The sequence below is a fragment of the Trichoderma aggressivum genome, assembly GCF_033847375.1.
Source record: "Trichoderma aggressivum f. europaeum strain CBS 100526 chromosome Unknown scaffold_010, whole genome shotgun sequence".
Classification (NCBI taxonomy): Eukaryota; Fungi; Ascomycota; class Sordariomycetes; order Hypocreales; family Hypocreaceae; genus Trichoderma; species Trichoderma aggressivum.
Genome location: NW_026946376.1, coordinates 747310 through 767652, shown reverse-complemented (window position 1 = coordinate 767652; position 20343 = coordinate 747310). Strand labels below are relative to the sequence as shown.

At 47.7% G+C, this 20343-nt stretch overlaps 6 protein-coding genes across 6 annotated transcripts; 1 reads left to right on the top strand and 5 right to left on the bottom strand.

The window, feature by feature from the left end:
* Positions 1–682: 682 nt before the first annotated feature.
* On the bottom strand, positions 683–3820 carry Triagg1_3613 (uncharacterized protein; the record flags this gene model as incomplete). Its single annotated transcript, XM_062897925.1, has 3 exons — positions 683–1772; positions 2034–2953; positions 3332–3820. The coding sequence occupies 3 exons, from the start codon at positions 3818–3820 to the stop codon at positions 683–685; spliced, it is 2499 nt and encodes an 832-aa protein (XP_062757602.1).
* Positions 3821–5943: 2123 nt separating this feature from the next.
* On the top strand, positions 5944–9856 carry Triagg1_3612 (uncharacterized protein; the record flags this gene model as incomplete). The annotated part of the gene is made up of 2 exons (XM_062897924.1): positions 5944–7309; positions 7368–9856. 2 exons carry the CDS (start codon positions 5944–5946, stop codon positions 9854–9856), a joined length of 3855 nt encoding a protein of 1284 aa, XP_062757601.1.
* Positions 9857–10271: 415 nt separating this feature from the next.
* Positions 10272–10880, bottom strand: Triagg1_3611 (uncharacterized protein; the record flags this gene model as incomplete). Its single annotated transcript, XM_062897923.1, has 1 exon — positions 10272–10880. The coding sequence occupies one exon, from the start codon at positions 10878–10880 to the stop codon at positions 10272–10274; it is 609 nt and encodes a 202-aa protein (XP_062757600.1).
* A 1097-nt stretch (positions 10881–11977) lies between these two features.
* On the bottom strand, positions 11978–12746 carry Triagg1_3610 (uncharacterized protein; the record flags this gene model as incomplete). The annotated part of the gene is made up of 3 exons (XM_062897922.1): positions 11978–12121; positions 12183–12517; positions 12596–12746. 3 exons carry the CDS (start codon positions 12744–12746, stop codon positions 11978–11980), a joined length of 630 nt encoding a protein of 209 aa, XP_062757599.1.
* A 2452-nt stretch (positions 12747–15198) lies between these two features.
* Triagg1_3609 (CAZyme family GH18) lies at positions 15199–16519 on the bottom strand (the record flags this gene model as incomplete). Its single annotated transcript, XM_062897921.1, has 4 exons — positions 15199–15750; positions 15815–16041; positions 16094–16380; positions 16437–16519. The coding sequence occupies 4 exons, from the start codon at positions 16517–16519 to the stop codon at positions 15199–15201; spliced, it is 1149 nt and encodes a 382-aa protein (XP_062757598.1).
* Positions 16520–17976: 1457 nt separating this feature from the next.
* Triagg1_3608 (uncharacterized protein) lies at positions 17977–20295 on the bottom strand (the record flags this gene model as incomplete). Its single annotated transcript, XM_062897919.1, has 4 exons — positions 17977–18536; positions 19101–19670; positions 19731–20072; positions 20139–20295. The coding sequence occupies 4 exons, from the start codon at positions 20293–20295 to the stop codon at positions 17977–17979; spliced, it is 1629 nt and encodes a 542-aa protein (XP_062757597.1).
* Between the last annotated feature and the right edge of the window lie 48 nt (positions 20296–20343).

Below are 20343 nucleotides of genomic sequence, written 5' to 3'. Positions count from 1 at the left end.
TCGACCACGGCCAACCCGGGAGGGCATCAACAATGTCATTAGACATGTACGTGTAGTTTTCAATATTGCACGATGAGTTGGTTCATGTATAACATAGAGTACGTGGATAGTGATTAGCGAAACAAGTATCCAGTTGTGTGGCGTTGTGTGGTGTTACGCGGGTACAACAAGTCTTTCTACAAGTGGTTTCGAGATACGAACAATTCAACCTCAAATTATGGAAGCAGGCATACGGCGTGATCCCCTTCTCTTTCAACATCAAAGCCAGAAGAAACAACATGAAAACATTAAACTAATGTCCTTTATTACCAGCAGACCATCTAAAAATGTGATGCTAATTTTTAATCCTGGCGAAGAGTTTCGATAAGTACCCCCAAGAAGCCACTCGAGACGTGCTAAGAGTACATGTAGGTGTCTAGACATCTATACCAATAAGTAAACAGACAATATCGCATAATGTAGAATGAATATACTCCGTAAAGCCCATGGTAAGAACTGGCGAATTACAGTTAGATGTCCCACTATCGGCCAAAGCCTGGAACCACGCCCTCCAACTGAAAACAACTGAGGCGAACGCCAATAGCCCTTGGAGGAAGACGCGACGAAGCTTGTCCAAATTGTAACTGGCCGCAGATCCGACAGATTACATGTAAAGAGAAGTCAGAAGGAAATCCATATGCTTTCAGGGCTTGTCAGTTCGAGTATAGAACTTCAAAACAGCTTTGGATGCCGCCGCCGCCACCGCCGCCGCATAGTTCTGCCACTCCTCGTGTTTGTGACTGTCCGCATAGTCGCACACCCCCTTGACCACGATGCAAGGCAGCTCGTCCCAGACCCCAGCGCCCTCCGTCTCGAAGGCAATCACTCCTGCTTCTCTCGTAAGCCTGTCCCGTTCCCCTGCCGACTTGATCACCTTGTCTCCCGATGCGACGGCTCCCACATATACCGCGGGCTGCGGAGAATCGCCGACTCCGTCGTGTTCTAGCTGTTGTATCGCCTGGAACCGGTTCCTTGCAATATGGCGTTGTTCTTTGTTGCAGCCGAGGTCCGCACACGATGAAATGAGTGCCCTATCGCAAACAGAGTCCGACCCATCGAAGCAATCGTGGCAAACACAAGTCGGCGAGACGTGATGCTTGTGGCGATGGCTTGGCTCGAATAGATTGTCCTTTACTATTCCAGGATAGTCGTACTTTCCATGTCGTTTTCCCCGGGCAACGTTGGCTTGGAGCTGTTTGAGAAAATGGTCTGTTCGCTGTTCGAGCTGATCGCGGATCCGATCGGTCTCGAATGTGGCGACCAAACTGCGGATATCCTTATTTGGCCGGCCAAGTTCGTCTTCGTCAGTGTTCTTTCGTACAAACATGTTTGGATATTGCCAGCCAAAACCATACTGGACGACGGTCTTGCTGATGATGACGTCTCCTAGGAAGATGTCTCCATATTGGCCATGCGGCACACTGCCACATACTCCTGTGAGGAGGGCAAGCCGCAAGCCGCGGTAGCTCGATCGCATACTAGCTGCTGCGGTAGCTGCGTTGGTCTTGCCCATCTCCACCAAGAGAACTAGAACGACGTTGTAATTGCCCACACGACCAGTCGCGTAATGGTTGGTGTCTCCAGCCGCTCGTCCATACTGGTCACCATCTTCGTCCCAGAACTCGTCAAAGATGTAGCTAACCGCATCGTATTCATGTTTTAGCGCGCATATGATTGCAATCTCAAAGTCGTCGCGGCGAGAAGGTCGCATAGAGAACATAATCCTCGGGTTCCTAGCAGGAAGAATTAGCCGCGAGTTGCCTCACTGCAATGACCCATCACATTTTTGTTGTCTAGGTTGCTCATCTGCGTAAAGTTGAATCTGTGTCGCGAGAGTTTACATGAACACATCTCCTTGGAAAAACCATGGCTGTGTGTCACGGAAACCAAAACGACATGTCAAGTTTGAATTGGGCTCACAGATTTGCGACCAAAGACACAAGGATCAATAGCAATGGGAGGCGTATTGTTAGATGGGGCAAGTGGAAACATACGAGTCTGCAAAGCCCTTGACTAGGGTATTGCTGTTGCCCAAGTCGCTAGTTTCTCCATGTATTAGTCCAGACACAGTAGGAAAAGTCTGTGGCTCGGTGAGGCGTTGTTTTTTGTTTTCAGACATTGCTCGTTCAAGTTTCAAAGACGGCGTGGTCGTTTTTGCAGAGCCAGAATCTTGACCCTCGTTCCAGTGGTCAGACCGAGGTGGCGACTCTGATCGTTGCCGTTTGCGAGTAGAGCCATATCCAGAATCATGTCCAAGCTTAAGTTTCTGGACAATTTGCTCGTAGAGCTGTTCTCTTATTATTGAATCCACATCTTTGTGCTTGTTGTCGAGAGACGACAACGCCATTGTTATGTTATGGTGAACCATTAGGCAGCCTCTGATGGCGTCGTCATACCAATCGTTTCTATCTTGTTGAAGAAGTTCTGCGCGACACAAGAGCTCAACCCAAGCCTGACGATTTCCACTATTGTTTGGACTTATGTCTATATCGATATTTGTGCCAAAGTCAAGTTCTAGCAATAGCTTTGCAAAAGATAGTAGTGTGGGGTGGCCTATCTGGAAGCTTTTTGAGTCGGTCGTCGCTGGGGGCTCCGAGTCAAAAGCTAGGTATGGTAGGCAATCCAGGAGATGGATCCTTTTTGAGGTAAGGTCGGCGTCAAAGAAGTTCATAAGACAAAACCCAAGCTTAACAGCAAGCGCTCGCCTATCTTTAGTGCTGAATCTGGCTGGTAACATCTCGTCGGATATGGCCGGGTTAAAAGGCCTGAAAGCCCCCTTTAGGATAAGTTGGTCAAGAGACTCATCTAGTGACGAACTCATGACAGAGGAAGTAGGACTCGTCCAGGTACCGAACAGCTCGAACGTGTCAATATCGTTGATATGTAGCACCAGCGACTTTCCTTGACCAGTATGCTGACGGAGATTCATACAGATATCTGATAATGATATCCTAGATAGAATTGAAGATTGTCTGGTGGCCATGTGAGTAAAGTACAAGGTAACGAAAGAGGCGAATCCTCACAGACACTGATGTTAGCAAACATACAAATTAACGAAGTCACACCGGGCTTCTTGCCATAAATCTAATTCTAGACATGGCGAAAGGATAAGTTGTAAATTCGATAGCATTTTATCTTCATCGGGGTCTTCAATAGTTTTTAAAAGTACTTTATGTGGCGCTCCGCATTTAAAACACTTGAATAATGTCTTCAGAACTAATTGAGCTTGGTTCCGCATTATGTTTTTGTCCCATGCCTTTTTTATCTGTTGCGTTTGGGATGGTCGAATAACTGGGTTTTGCGAAGGGGGTCCGAGCAGTCGACCAAGGACATTGTTATATTCATCGATAACCCGCTGGCATTTGCGAAGCTCGTGAGCGCTGCGAGGAAGTTGAAACAGCGTTTCATTAGGCCCGCATGCTAGGTCAAGCTCTCCAGTTGTTGATTCCACAAGCATAGTCAATGCCCGTAGACGGGGATAAGCCAAACTTTCGGTTCCAACGTGGGTGTTAGGAGACCGTGCAAGGTCATCTAACAGCAAGCAGAGGCTTTTCACTTTTTCTTGGAACTGGTCGAACTCTTCTGGTTCCAAGTTCCGAGATATCTGCTTGACGATAAATACGCGGCGGAGTTCGACTTCGATTAACTCGGCATTGACTTCCACTCCCTTGTGATTCCTGAGCGGCCCTGTTGACACAGGGTATCGCGACTTCCTCTGGTCCAACAGGCGCCCAAGCTCATCGAGCAGGCGCCATTCGTTCGACTCATTGAGGTAAGGCATTTCAGTCTTTTCGGCTTCATTTATACAACGATGGTGGCCTTTGGAACTTGCTCGACTTTTTTCGACTATGAGGGCGGGGAAGAAGAGGCTGAGTAGAGGTAGGCGGATGTGCGGGGGTGAATACATAATACCTGCTGTGTACAGGTATTCAATGTTTACCGATTGGAGCTGAGATGGCTGATAGGATCAACCTGCAAGGCTCTGGACCCGCAAACTTGCAGGTTTGTGTTGCCGCCTCCCCGCTCGTCCCCTCACGGCCGACATCGAGCTTGATGATATTCTGCCTGAATCACCGTCCGTGTCCTGCTTCATCTTTCTATACCTGTCTCGTTTGCCGGCCAACTCTCAGCATGGCATCCAACGTTGATAATGAAGATGTTCTCTACAGGCTGGCTTGCGAATGTGAAGACGTCTTCGATCAACTACAAGAAGCCTCGTCGAACGCAAAGGCAAAAGCTGTGAATATCGAGCTATGTGCAGAACTTCAGCAACGATTTTCCATATGGGCTGCATATCTTGGGGTGTTTGCTCAGGAAAGTCAATGTCTAGATACAAGGCTGCGAAACTTCCCAGATCTTCAAGACCTCGTTGCTCGATTACTAGATCTCCTTCGCTGCAGTCTACTACAATACGAAGATGAAATAAACAGTCAAGGAGAAGGGGATCAGGCTCTGATAGGCTTTGATGAATCCCCCCCTGGGGCTTCCCCAACACCATCAGCAGCTCTGACAGCGATTGATAACACGCTCGACCGACTGAACCGTCTAGGTGTCACAATTCGCCAGACAAGTCATGATAAGATCGATATGAGAGCCGAAAAATCCGCTGCAGGTCTTGATCTAGCATCATTTGTTTATTTATGTATCCATGCTATACAAACGCTATATCCTGGTGCCCATCGATCTCTCAAGGATTATCTTAAAGAGTCGATGATAAATAGATATAAAAGGATGCTGCATCACAACTCTCGCTCTACACAACTCAAGACTCCCCGAAAGCCATATAAAAGGCTGCCAACTATACCAGAAGTACCTTATAACGAGTTGCAAACCGACGTCTCTAATGTTCTGCCAGCGAAAGCGACTCCAATTGCAAATCTCCAAGCAGTACACACTACACCATCTCAATCTGGCCTATCCAGCGTCAACATTCAACAGATCAGGAGCCGTCACAAACCACCTGATGAAGCCTCAACAAGGTTTCACAAAACATCATCTGTCCAAGTAAACCAGGGTAACTACCCACGGCTACCTATTACAAACGGGGATAGTAACATCTTTACCTGTGAGTGGTGTTCTGAGCCACTTAATAAAAAAATACTCTCGGAAAGCGAATGGCGGTATGTGACTTTACCTTTGAACAACTAAGCGTTGGTGATGTTTTTCTACAAGTCTATCTGGTATTATGTGAAAGCTGGTGATTTATTGAGGATTTCATCCTGTCTATGCACAGAGAATTGAGACATTTATCTATAGACTTACAATGATGCTAGCACATTCTTTGACCGTAAAGAGGAATTATATTGACTTATCCTTAGTCGGCACATTAATCGAGATCTGAAGCCCTACGTTTGCGTCTCAGAGGTGTGCTCACAAGCGCACCCGACCTATCCAACCTTTGATGAGTGGTGTGGCCATATGGGTCATCATAATCGGCAATGGTATCAGCAAGTTTATTCATCATCGACCTGGGTACACGTATGTACTCTCTGCGAGTCTAACCATGGCTTTTACGCCAGTCAACAAGACTTATATTCGCATTTAAAAAACTCACATGGCAGTAATTTTACAAATGAACAGCTTCAGGTCATTTCACGACAAAGTAAAATTAAACAGCCAAAGGCTTGGAATGAGTGTTTTTTGTGTTGCTTTGAAGTAGAAGAACAAGGGGATCAGGGCAAAGTGGCTTTTCTTAAGCGACGGAAAGGATTATTGAAGCAAGAAACTTTTAAAAGTGCCCGGAAGACTTATGCGATGAGGCATCCTAGTCATCCCAGTTCAGACCCTGATCTTTCAGACACCTCTTCTAATCCAGATATAGACTCTCATCGACACATATCACAACAGATTGAAGACCGCTCGAAGGCTATGGCCCGGCACGTTGCGGGGCATTTACAAGTGCTAATGCTTTTAACATTGCGCTTCGCAGCTTTGCAGAAAGATGATGAGACCTTGATGGATGATGATGTCAAGAGTGATTCCGTTGATATCGATGATGCAAGTGACGCATCCAAGGGCAACGACCTAGGAAGCCTTTCAGACATCGACTCCAGGGCAGACATCACTTTAAAAGACATGGATGACGTTGACAACGAGGGAGACGCAATGGATGTGGATGATGATGTCGGGAAAGATGATGTTATAATCCCCGACACAGACCTTGAACTTGTGTATATCCCCAGACAATACGATGGCCTAGCAACTGAGGACGATGATTTTCTACAAAAGGTCATCGAATCTGGAGCTTATCAGTCGCGGCAAGGTGAACACGAACATTCTGCAAGCCATCCTGGCACGGATTACACCATCGGCTGGATCTGCGCCCTACCCATTGAGTACGTCGCTGCCCAGGCTTTTCTTGACGAGAAGCATGAAGGCGCGGAATATGTACCCCCCAACGATAATAATGACTATACTCTTGGCAGGATCGGACGGCACAATCTCGTAATCGCCATGCTTCGATACGACGAATACGGAGTATCATCCGCGGCAGGTGTTGCAAGAGATATGCTGCACACGTTTCCTCAAATTAAACTCGTTTTAATGGTTGGAATTGGTGGCGGTGCTCCTAGCTCAAGACACGATATTCGTCTTGGCGACGTCGTCGTGGGTGTTCCTAAAGATGGAATGAGCGGAGTTATCCAATATGACTTTGGAAAGGTCATGCAAGGCCAGGGGTTCCAAGAGGCGGAATTCCTCAACCCGCCACCAATGCTGCTGCGGACGGCTGTTTCTGGTCTAAGGTCACAATACGAGTCTCATGGGAATCAAATTCTAGAAGAGGTCGAGCGCGTACTGGAAAAGCGCCCGCGACTTCGGATGAAGTTTGCGCGACCCAAAATTACTACGGATAGGCTCTACCGGTCACACGTCTTGCACCCCCCAAACAACGAGACTGATTGTGCGGTAGCCTGTGGCGACGATCCATCAAATCTTGTCAGGCGGTCCAACCGCAATGAAGATGATGAGGAGGACCAGGCAATCCACTATGGCCTAATCGCTTCGGCGAATAGACTGATGAGAGATGCCTCAGTTCGAGATGAACTAGCGAAGAAAGGCGTTCTCTGCTTTGAAATGGAGGCTGCAGGATTAATGAACAACTTTCCATGCCTGGTTATTCGTGGCATCTGCGATTACGCAGACTCACATATAAACAAAACGTGGCAGGGCTATGCAGCAATGGCGGCTGCAGCATATGCAAGGGATCTCCTTTCTCGAATACCTCCAAAGAGAGTTGAAGCTGAGAAGAAGATTAGTGATATTTTACCTGGTAATATCTAACCCTTTAGGATTTGTTTGAATGTACAGAGTAAACTAATCATTTATAGGTCCTTATGAAGGCAGTCAACAGCACTCGCCGCACCTTGCAGACAGTCGCTGGAATATGGCAGAAGAACCCCAAGATTTTACTGAAAATCAGCTTGGAACCCAGGAAGATTTAGCCAATGAGAGGCTATCCGAGAAAGATCGAGAATGTCACCAGCTATTCCGCCTTACATCTGGCAATAAAGATACTACATACGAATGGTATAAAGAACAAGTTGAAATAAGAGTCAAGGACACTTGTTTATGGTTCCTTAACCACGAATATTATCAGGAGTGGCTAAACCAGGAGTCTGGTCTTCTGCTAATTACAGCAGACCCTGGCTGTGGAAAATCGGTATTAGCTAAGTACCTTATTGACCACGGTCTGCCACGATCCGCAACTATCTGTTACTTCTTCTTCAAAGACCAAGATCAGAATACCTCTAATCAAGCGCTTTGTGCCTTACTACATCAACTTTTTTCACAACAACCACTGCTGATAAAACATGCTACGCCGCATTTCGATAAAGAAGGACAGGATCTGATCAACTCTACGCAATCACTTTGGAATATTTTACAAAAAGCTACAAGAGATCCAGAGGCGGGTTCTACTATTATGGTTCTTGATGCCTTAGATGAGTGCGCTGAACCTGAGTTTGCGGACCTGGTGCGAAATATGGAAAGCCAGTTCCAGAGTGACTATTTAAGCAGCAGCAAAAACAAGTTGAAATATCTTCTCACATGTCGGCCATATGAGCAAATTACATCTCAATTTCGCGGCTTGTTACAACATTCTCCAAATGTTCATATCCAAGGAGAGGAAGAATCAGAAATCATCAGCCTGGAGGTGCAGAACGTTATTACACACCGGATTAAACAGTTGTCAGAGAAGGGAAAATTCCCAACTGGAATTCTCAACTACCTAGAGAGAACGCTGCAAGAGACTACCCACCGCACCTATCTCTGGGTATATCTTGTGTTTAACTATTTGGAAGAAAATCATCTTTTTACAAGAACACAAAAAGAGGTTGAACTAATTATTCAAACGCACCCAAAGAGTGTTACTGAGGCATTTGAAAAGATTCTCAATAAGTCTGAAAATGAGTATTTGGTTCGGAAGGCCTTGAGCATTATCTTGGCCGCTAATCGGCCACTCACAGTCTCGGAAATGAATATTGCTATGAATATAAATGATACAGCGCAAGATGACACGACAAATACCTTTGATGGCCTGGATTCAGAGGATCAGGGTAGTTTTAAGTCACGTCTCAGGTCGTTGTGTGGATTATTCATCTCGGTCGATCACGGCAAGGTTTACTTCCTCGATGAAGCTGCTCGCGAGTTTCTCCTCGCGGATCTGGCGTCTCCGACAGATACCCCATCAGGCCTACACTGGCATCACTCGATTACTACTCGCCAAGCACACAATGTTCTTGCGGAGCTCTGTGTCTTATACCTGAACCTTTTTAATTCTGGAATTAGCGCTAGAACCAGAGCACATTGGGCAACTAGCTACGATTACAAGGCGTTTTTAAAATACTCGGCTGAAAATTGGGGTGCTCATTTTCGCCAAGCTTGGGTGGCCGATGATGCTGCCATTGTACCTTTTGCGAAAAGAATTTGTGATCTAAATTCGACGGGCTACTTGGCGTGGTCTGAGACCTATTGGAAGACTAGCGTCATGGCAATTGATGGGAATCTTACAGATCTCATAATAGCATCGTACTACGGCCATCATGCTGTTGTTAAGCTACTGGTCGAGGAAGGAGCTGATATCGAGGCAAAAGATGGAGATGGCCAGACGCCGTTATTATGGGCTGCTATAGTTGGGCATGAGACTGTTGTCAAGCTACTAGTTGAGAAAGGAGCTGACATTGAGGTAGAGGATAACTTTGGCCAAACGCCGCTATCGCGGGCTGCTGAAAATGGGCATGAGGCCATTGTTCAGTTACTGGCTGAGAAAGGAGCTGGTATAGAGGCCGAGAGAGAGGACTGCCTGGCGCCGATATTATGGGCTGCCATGGCCGGCCATGAGGCTGTTGTCAAGCTACTGATTGAACAAGGAGCTGATATTGAGGTGAAAGACGAAGATGGCCAGACGCCGCTATCATGGGCTGCTGTAGCTGGGCATGAGGCTGTTGTTAAGCTGCTGGTTGAAAAAGGAGCTAATATTGAGGCAAAAGATGGAGACGGCCGGACGCCGTTATTACAAGCAGCTGAATATGGGCGTCTTGCTATTGTTACGCTGCTCGTTGAGAAAGGGGCTGATGTTAAGGTGAAGGATGATTTGGGTCAAACGCCACTAATGCAAGCCGCTGGGAATGGATATAAGGCTATTGTTAAGCTGCTAATAGAAGAAGGAACAGATATTGAGGTAAAGGATAATTTTGGCCAAACGGCGTTATCACGCGCTGCTGGGTTTAGATATAGGGCTATTGGTAAGCTGCTGGTTGAGAAGCTTCTGGTTGAGAAGGAAATTGATATTGAGGCGAAGGAGGATAAATCTGGCTAGATTGTTGCTACGTTGCTACAATTAAACCTACATGTAGGTTAGGAAAGTACATGTACTACTCGTTGTGATGCTGTTCTTCATACTGTATAAGCCCGACAGCTCTGTCTCTCTAGGATTAAATTGTCAAAGTACATGTTGTGCCATCCAGCCTGAAGGTAGATTATGCTCTAACAAGATACAGGTACAGAGCGGATATATGGAGCGTCAGGTAGAATCCACACGCCTATTGCATCGACTCTTATAACCCAAAAATCCTTCTCATCATCATCATCTCCACTGTTAGATATTTAATGCCTGTCCGCTCTTTGCCTTGATATTCTGCCCTATACCGCATTCTTCCATCGAATCAATTTGCTTATAGTCTGACTGGAAAAGAAGGAATAAAAAGAAGGAAAAGGATGAAGATATTGCTAGTCTAATTCCTCCCAAAAGGTGGGAAAGGACCCCAACCAGGCAATTTGTCTCCTGGAGAGACGCCAAACGAGAAGCCAGAAGCCCTTGAATAACCATGTGCTGGAGCAACCCCCGGGCCACACCCGGCGCATGAAGCTGTTGACTGGGGAACATGACTGGCCGAATCTCGATATGCTTCATGAAAGAAGTTGATATCGGGTGACGATGCTGCTGAGGTGTTCTTCTGTCCATCTCTCCCACGAGGAGTCCTGCTTCGACCGCGTTCCCGACGATCCTCAGGCTGGACAATCCAGAACAATTGCGTGTTACGGCCAAAGAAGTCCCATATGGAGGCACTCTGTCCGCGCCTCTTCTCCTTTCTCGTCATCTTCTTCACTGTAGTTGGGAGCGAGGCTCCTGCGGCATATGCGATGAATCGTAGAGGAAGTCCTTTCTCTCTGGGGATTGCCAGGTATTCGGTGTCCCATTTGCTTTTGGAACTGCTATAGGAATTGGAACTGTTTGTGCTTGAGGCTGGTCGGCCTTGGGACGATGAGGTTGACGATGAGGCTGACGATGAGGCGGAGGCGGAGGCGGAGGACATGTCGTCGACACCGCATGAAGAACACATTGGTGGATTGTTTTCCGTGGGCGATGAGGCTTCGTCGTTCCCGATTCTGTTTGAGGTAAATAGATGAACGCGAGTTCCCTGATACTGATTGGACCAAATACAATGGGAACGAATTATGAACTTCGAAATAGGCGCAAGCAACGGTTAAGTTTGCTCAAGTACTCACTAGAGAAGCTCTCCAGCTGAGAGCTGACATGTGGGCATCGTGTAGCAGTCACACAACATCTCATCTATCCATCTGTTGCTCGTTTGGTCAGGTGGTGAGTACGTCATGCCGTGCAATGTTACCGCTATACAGCGTAGGCTTTCAAGCACATAACCGTATCCATGGTGGGTGCGGGCTTTATAAGGCTGCCCAACGCAAACTGATGAATATATGATGGACAGTGAAACCGCCATAGTTGCATAGCCGGACGCTTTGCAAACGCGAGGAGATGAAGAATGGCGGCTAGATGCAGGACGCTGGAGTCATGAGCTGCCCCCGCTTGTGAGACCGATTGACGACAGTTTATAATGACGAACACGCGGCGTGGAAGCCACTTATGCTTAAACTACATATATAAGAATAAATGATTTGATACAATAAAGTAACTGGTACGTAATGGACGTGCAAATGAAACAGCATAGATGGACGCAGAATTCAATCAAGACATGGCCACAGATGGCAGCACACATAGCCGAGACAAACAGACTGTTTGCATCTGGTTCGTACTTTCAACAGTCCGTCAGACGGGGTGACATGACAAAGTTAAGATGCAAACACCCGGAGAAGGGAGCGTAGAACAAGAGTGAATCAAACTCCCGTAGCAAATGTCGTCGTCATTTCATCTAACACAAGATAAACTATGTACAATAGGAAGAAGAAAAGTGGTAAACCAGCAGCCTGTGCTGTATATAAATACAATAAATAAACACCCTTGGTTGCCTCCTCGGTGGGTGTCTTGTCGTTGACGACGCATCATGTGCTTCTTGGGTATATCATCCCTATCCTGAATTCGTAGGGGCTCTGTTTGCTCCCGTTGTTTTTGAACATCTTTTGGGAATTTTCATTTGCTTCTTTTTTTTTTTTACATCTTCATCATCTGTTGATCATCACTTCACAGATCATCGATGAAGACGCCCTTTGAGATGGTAATGGTCTCAATGTCGGCGAATCCAATATCGGATGAGTTGAAGCAGTTGGTGCTGTTGACGGGTGCAAGGCGTTTGTCACCGGGGTCGACAAAAGTAATATCGACACACTGTTTCACCCCATCTTTGTCAGCCTTGCACAAGCTCATTCAACAGTCTTGCCAAACTTACCGAGAACAAGGAAGCTCCGTGCTGGGCATTCATGAGGACCTGAATCGTCGCGTTGACGCCGGCCTTGATGCCAATGTCGGAAGGGTTCGGAATCTGCACCTTGTCCAGGCAGATGGTGCCTGGGAAGGGATTGTTGCTGGGGCCGACGATGGAAAAGGGCGGCACGATGCGATGCGACATCTCGAGCGGTCCGCCGTCAGGGCCGTCGGTTCCCATGCCCAAGTTGACCTGCAGCATGGCCGTTGCGTGGCCGACGAACCAGCCGGGCTGGAAGGATATCGGGCCCCCGGTCGTGGGCCAGTATGTGCGGTTTGTCGTCAGGGGGATTCCGCCGCCTGTGTGTGCGATCGTGTTAGTTGTTGGGCCAGGTGATAGTTGAGGAGATTATAAGTTGAAAGAGGTTGAGAGCTTACAAGGATACATCCACTGCATGCCGTAGGGAAAAGTGTCGTTTGTGATGAGGTTGTCGCCTCGCCACCCGGGATAGACGATGACGGTATGTGCCCATGAGAGAAGCGGGAGGGCAAAGAGGCAGAATGCCGCCAGAAAGCCTCTCGCAGACATGTTGGGTGTTGTTTTCTATTTACTTGTCGGGTATTGTATTCGTCGATGTTTCAACTGTTCGATGTCGATATGCTGCAGGTGTTGTATGAGATGTAGGTGCTCGTATGCAGTGCAGAATTCCCACTCTATTGGTGTTGTTGGTTCGCACGATTCGGAGGGTTTTTGACGTCGCAATCGATGTAACGGCGTCGGAAGAGGCAATCGTTGGGTACTGGCGGTGTTGAATCAAGACAAAGGCAGATGCGACAGTTGAAGAATCAAAATCAAAGAGAAGCAAAGAGAGATGATGTCAAGTCTGAGTCGATGTTTGAGAGAGAGAGAGAAAAGAGATGGAGGATGTCAGGACGTAAGCACTCGGCCGTGCATGAGCCTTTGCTTTAGTATGTACAACCCGTCCCGAACCCCGGAGAAAAAGCCATTGGATCTCTGGCTAACCGCTGAACAATTCTGCTTCCTCCATTATCCAGACCATCCAGGGATCCGCGTGCTTCACACGGCCCAATCGCAGGCCGGACTGAGACTCTCCGCTAGGCCAATGTCCGACTAGGCGCTTAGATGCATGTAACCTCTGGCTATTTATAGGATCAGAATTGATTGATTGTTTAGCCCCGGAGGCGACATCCTGGTTCGATAGATTGCAAGGGTTTGGCGAGAAAGATTCTTCCTCATCGCCTTTACAGGTAGTCTTCTCTTTTCTCTCTCATCTTGTCCGTGTCTTTGAGGCTCCAGTAAAGCGTGATGAACAGTGCCAAAGCTAGATGTAATACAAAACAGGGGACCTTGTCTGCTATTGGCTGCATTCTCACGCCATGATGACGGCGTCACTCGACTAACTGTGCTGCTAACATGGTTCTCGTTCAATCCGTTTATACTTCTGACGGGTTGCACTTTTTATCGAGGCCGGCCTTCACGACGGAGCGCTAACGAGCTCTAGGTACTGCCAACTTTTAGCTCCGGCGCCAACTAGCCGTTTTTGCATGTACAAGTACGACGTATCCGGTATGATGGCGTCTCACTTGCGTCCATACAGCTCCCCACGACTGATATCTACAACCAGCATACACATCCAGCATCTATCGTGGACGGGATGCAATTTGGTTTCAATTTAAATGTGACGCGTAATTCCCTCTTGGTCATTGATTAATTGCCATCTTGGCGTATATCTCGCAAGGAAGCTGGAATGATCTGTAATCCATCCACCCAGCAATGCAAGGAAGACAATGCAAAGAAGACAAAGCCTTAAATCTCTACCATATCGGCATGGTGATAAACTTTAGATGCAATCAGAGATATGAATTACAGCATGAAGTAATAGTATTGTATCACTAACAAGAGAGATGTACATCTTCGTCGTCTTCTATACCAAATATTCAGCTACTCTCAGTCTCCGCCATCCACATGGGTGTATGTGCATCATCACCAGACAGGCAGCTGCCTTGTCACGCTCTCCATCCCATCTGGCGGAAAAGATCCCGACTCTAAAAATAGCTCATCGTTCAATACCACAAAGGTGCTATCATTATGGAGTAAAGTACTCCTCCAGTAAATCCCTGGACGACTGACCAAGTGCTGGTGGCTGCATCACGGCGCTACTCAGCTGCAACTAAACCTGCTTCCTTGCCGTGATCTAGTCCTGATAGGTGCAGAATCCAGCCAGAACACATGCCATTTACCAGAAAGAAACGACTCTTGCTTCCTTCTTCCAGGCCGTGGAATCGGTTAATTTCCGAATCGAGTGCATCTGGGGATGACTATGTTGGTGATGAGATGACAACGACGCTCTGAATGGTCACTTTCATGCATCTACATGCTAATGAACAAAACAATCACGTCTTGGCCTCCACATCATGCAACTTTTCCAGCTACACGGCAATATAGCCTCGGTATAACAATTTGCCCGCTAGTTATGATGCCACCACTGCTACGTACATGGACTTTGAGAGGAGACGCGGTGCAAGTTGCCGTCTGTGGCAGCGAGACGAGGCATTTGCTGGATAAAATGGCTTCGGGATATGAGGAAACTATAGACGTAAACGGAAGCATACACTTACCCAAGGTAGAGTACGATATGCTCATCACTCTAGATGATTCCCCATGGAAACGTGGCTATCCACCTGTTGATGTATTCTACTATCCATGCAGTGAGATGCTTAAGCAGACAAAGAGTCATTCATCCTACTGACAATCTTGCTCGATTTTATCATGTCTCTGCAACCGACGCCCCTCTCTGCCAAGGATCAAGTCTTGGCTCGTGGCATGAGGTGAAGAATCCCTTGTCTCGGCGTATCCACCGCATCCTAGGCGAGCAGATAGGCCAACTCATTACCATATGAGCCTATTCAGAGGGGAAAGAAGACGAAACAGTTGTCGAAAGCTGTCAACTATGCTCTCCGATCATTACTATTAACCAAGTGTATAGTCTACTGCATCCCGCTGACAGAAATCCATGCCACTAGGCCCTGACGCCCACCTCGATATCCAACGCGGGCTGCATAGCCTTGACTCCAGCCTGCATCGCCTCGAACCGACTCCAATCATGGCTATCCTGCGCCAACGCCCACGCGAAAACACCACCGAGTCCCTTAGGAACGACAATGTCCTTGAACTTGCGAGCGGCAAACTCGGCCGTGTCCCACGTCCAGAAGATTTCCTTGTCGGAATCCCACCACCACTGTCCGCCCAGCTCCTCGTCCGCGATGCCGTTGGCGACGGCGTGCTCGAGAGCGCCGGCATAAGTCGATACTTCAAAGGTGATTGCGCCAGAGAGGCCGGTGTCGTTGCCTTGGGCGTCCTCGAGCACGGCGGTCGGGCAGCCGACGGGAGTCGTGCAGTTGACGCCGGGAGCAGTGGTGAAGTACTTTGCGTAGAAGGCGAAGCCGAGGTTGATCTTGCTGGGGGAGAGGCCACGTTCGATGTAAGTGGTGACGGAGGCGAGGGAGTTGGCAACGCCGGAGTGGTGGGTGGTTGTGTTCATACGACGCATCATGAGGTCGTAGGTCATGACCTGGATGTTATTGTCAGCTTGATTCAAAGCTACAACTACCAACGGCAGAGACAGAGTTACTCACGTTGACAAAGTCGACAATGCTGTTAATCTTGGCCACGTTCTCGGGCGTGTAGCCAATCATGTCCTCAACTCGACCTGGAGCAGCAATGGACAACTCAATATCTGCTCCAATGGCGCTCTTAATCTCCTGGAGGAAGAGCGGGAAAGCATCGATCTCCCAGGCCTTTTCCGAGTTGGGAGTCTGGATGTAGTCCTGGCCGTTGCCACCGGGGAACTCCCAGTCAATATCTGTTGAACCGTCAGTGACCATGCGAGATATATCTAGGTTACATCTACTCACCAATACAGTCGTAGCCCAGTCTCTTGACTGTAGCAGCGACATTCTGAGCATATGTTTGGCGCGTCTGCTGCGTCTTGGCACCAACACTGAAGCCAGCCGTGTCTCCCCATCCACCAATAGCCATGCAAATCTTGGTGCCTTCGTCAAAGAGAGCACGGATCTGGTCCAGTGGCATGAATGGCTCATATTGCTCGCCATCAGTGAACAAGGTCGTTCCGGCAAAAGCTGTCGTGACGTGGGTGACACCCGCAGTCACGGAGCGATCGGGCAAGTTTTGCGTGTCCCATCTGAAAATTCGTTAATACGAGAACAATCACAATACTATCAAGGAATCGATACTTACTGGTCGAAATACATGAGGAAACGGGGTTTCGCCATTGCGCCAGTGACGGCAATGGCTGCGGCCGCAAGAGTAGAGGTACGCATCTTGAGTCAAGTTGAGCCTGATGAAAAAGAATGAGACTGAGTTTTAGCAACTTGAGTGACGAATTTTCAGAAAGATGGAAAAGCAAAAGCTTTTTAAATAAACATTACTTGAGCGGAGTGTCGATCGATCCCAGGATAAAAGTAAGGCAGCCATAAAACTTACACAACAACGCAAACTTTACCCTCAGGGGTCTTTGTTTCACCGACCCAAAAGGCAAAAAAGACAAAATGCAAAAATGCTAGCACCATGGCAAAAACTATCGAGTAGCGCCATAATACGGGATAAGCCGACCCTTGCTCGGATTTGCTTTGAACCCTGTATCGTTGCAACGTCGCAATTTCACTCGGCGACTCGGTAATATGTCTTGTCTTTTCGCGATCTGGCGATTGCCGTTGCTTGGCCTGGTGTTGGCCTCCACATTATTGCCTGACGGCCCGGCGTTTGCTGTTTGGGTCTCGGCATTTTGAGATGGTTTCTTTTTCGATGTATAATAATTGCTGATTTGCTTCAGGCTGAAACAACTACGGGCGTGAGGATGTCTTGTACAACAAGTACGAGTAGACAAACAACGCGTGCGTAACCGAAAGACCAATATTCGGTAACTGTTGAACATCTACATCTACCGAGCATCCGAAGTTGTCTCAGCTACCACCGAGATCCGCCCAATTGGTATTGAGAGAGAGTATCCATGTTGTTGTTGTTGTCAATGTTGCTTATATTGCGGAGTTTCGCCAACAAACCAATCAGAAGAATCATCTCATGGATAAGCTTACCGTTTGAATTGATCCAGGTCCCCGATGCCTGTCCTTACGGTTCCACATCGAGCCGGCATTGTCGCAACACCAGATGCTACAAACTAAACTGGAATAATGAGCTAATCAACCTCTAACCGAATACAAGTCTTTCCAATATTCATTATCAATAACTGGTTTCCCGCTTATATCATCCATGAAATGCTCCTGGCAGTGTCAGATTTTGCGGGCTGTCTGATGCGCCCATTCTCTCAAGAGTTGCAACTCCTCAGACAAGTCATTTCGTCAACCCCTTTTCACCCACATTAGCCCCATGGAGACGACAACAACTACAGTGCAACTTGCAAGGTAACTTCTCTAGGCCCGGCACGTCTCCTGAGATCACACGATGCAGCCGGAGAGCCGGCAGTTGAGATCGGAGTTTCTCCGCTGTCATCATGACCCTGGACAACTTCAACGTCAGCCTCGCAGCGGTAGGTATAGAAGTCAGCTCATAATACCGGATTCGGACAGTTAACATGGATATAGAACAACACTTGGAAACGGCATTGGTTGAAATGGTCGCCGAATGGTACCATGCCAATAAGGAAACAAGTGGAACTAAACCACAACTCAACTGCCATCTATATACCCCAGTGCAGTCCTCTTCTCTCCACAACTACATACAAACACTTTTACCCCCAATATATTCAAAGATTTCCCTCTTAGTTGGCCTCTACAGCAACAGCCGGACCCTCTCCCGTTCCAAAATCCGTCCAGTTCTGCGCCGCGCCCTCCACAGCCGGCACCCAACTAGGCCTGTTCCTCGTAAAGATTTCCACCTCGGGCACAAACGTCTTGAGAATCTCCTCATCGTCCACGCACCCAATCTTGACCGCCATCTTGCCCGGGAACCCGCTCGACGTCCTGTACAACAAGCTCCCGCATTCTCCACAACAATGGTTCGTCATAAAGTTGCCGCTGTCGACAACGAAACCCCACGTCTTGAGCTCGCCCTTGACGACTTTTAGCGAGTCTGTCGAGGTGATGAAGTTGAGCGAGAAGGGGGATGCTCCGGTGAGCTTGCCTTCGTTGGCGCAGTGGCATTTGAACTTTAGTTCTTGGGTGCCTTCGTAGGTGATGACGTTTGCGCCACAGAGACAGGAAGACTGAGTCATGTTGAACAAGATTGTGATAGAGCTGTCTTTAAGGTTGGTAAGAGTTGATTTGATGAGGTTGTGAAGATGTAGTTGAACTCGTAGTTGCGTCTTCTGACCATTGTAAACTAATCATGGCAGAAGCGACTTGTCTTATACAAAATCCCACACGCAAGAGTTTCTCTTGTTCTTCACAGTTACTGTTCTTTTACACGATGCTGACATTTTGAGCGACAAGAGGCTGATTGCCTGATTTGGCAAAACCACTCTAAATAGGCAAATCTTTCCCAATGAAGAAATCGTTTGTTGCTAGCTGCGACGGACCAACTTTCACTTGAACTCCATTATGAGGGACAATGGATCTAGTAATTATCAGACGATATCATGTAAAGCGTCAATTATAAATCCGATTGTAAATTCAACCGAGGTATCTTTTGTCTTGTGCCGTGGAAGGTGAATAAGACATTTTGTAAGCAAGTCATTAGAAAGCTCAACAAACAACAGTATTGGAACGGTTTTTCTGCGGAGTCTTCAACAAACTATAATCCTCGATAAACAAGACGCTGGCACATCAATTTCACAGTAATTATATCAATAATCAACATAAAAACTTCATTTCAACGTACCGATATATATATCCCCCTTCCACACTCAGAACTTCCCCAAAGGCAATCCACGTCCCTGTCACGCACTCCCCTTCTTAATAACATTAAACAACTCTCCCCCCTTCAACTGTCGAACAAGATTATCCTGCAGAATCCTATACGCCCGCATAACCGTCTGCGTCGTAACGGAGCTAATATGCGGCGTAATAAAAACATTCGGCAACCCCCACAACTCATTCTCCGTAGGCAAAGGCTCCGGATCCGTAACATCCAGAGCCGCACCCAAAAGGCCACCACCAGCCGCTCCCTTCTTCAGCGATGCGATCAAGGCCTCTTGATAAATCACCGGGCCACGTGCAATGTTGACCAAGAGAGCAGGGCTATTAGCATTCAGGATAGAAAGCTCCTCTTCGCCAATCAAGTGTTTCGTAGCTGGCGTCAACGGAAGGGCGAGAACCAAAATGTCCAAGTTTTGGGAGAGGAACTTGTGAAGATCCTCTCGGGACTGGCCGTGGAAGTAAGCGCTGGGAATCGTGCCGTCTGGATCACCGGAGCCAGCTTGGTACCAGTTTCGGTCTTTGCGATCTTCAGCTGTAAGTCGCGGGCGAGAGTTGTAGACAACAACGTCCATGCTAAAGGCCTGTGCCAGACGCGCCACTTAACATCAACACTGTTAGTAAACTGGACTCTCTACACAAATTAAAGGTCAATAGTCACCTTGTCGGCCAATGGATCCATATCCGACAATGCCCATCTTCTTCCCATCCAACGTAAACGGCGGCGGCGCCGAACTCCCCCAAGTCCTCTTATTCTGCAAGTCTTTAAACTGAAACAGCTGGCGAGTCAATCCAAGGATAGATCCCATGACCCATTCTGCGAGAGCAATGCTAGGCCCGCCCGTCGAAGTCGTAATAGTAATATTTGGATCTTTAAACACCGCCTTATGAGCAACGTGATCAGTTCCAGCGACGCTGAAATGGATATAGCGCAGGTTAGGAGCATCAGCAGGATCAGGAACAACGCCAAAAGTCATCAAGTGCGTTGCCTCACGCAAGATTTCTATAAGTGACAGCGTTGTTAGTGAGAACACAGTCCATAACTCACAATGTGAATCTTGTCACGCACCTGGTGGGATGTACATGTCCTGCTTGACAAACGCCTCAGCAGGCTTAACTTCATGCCGCAAAAACGTAACCTTCAAGTCCGGAAACGCTCCCTGAAAGGCCTTCAGAAGAGGTTCCGGCTTGGGGAAAGGAAGTGTCATTAACAAGTGGCCCGCCATGTCTGTTTGTTTCAATACAGCCAAAGTATTGATGTGTCTACTATACGC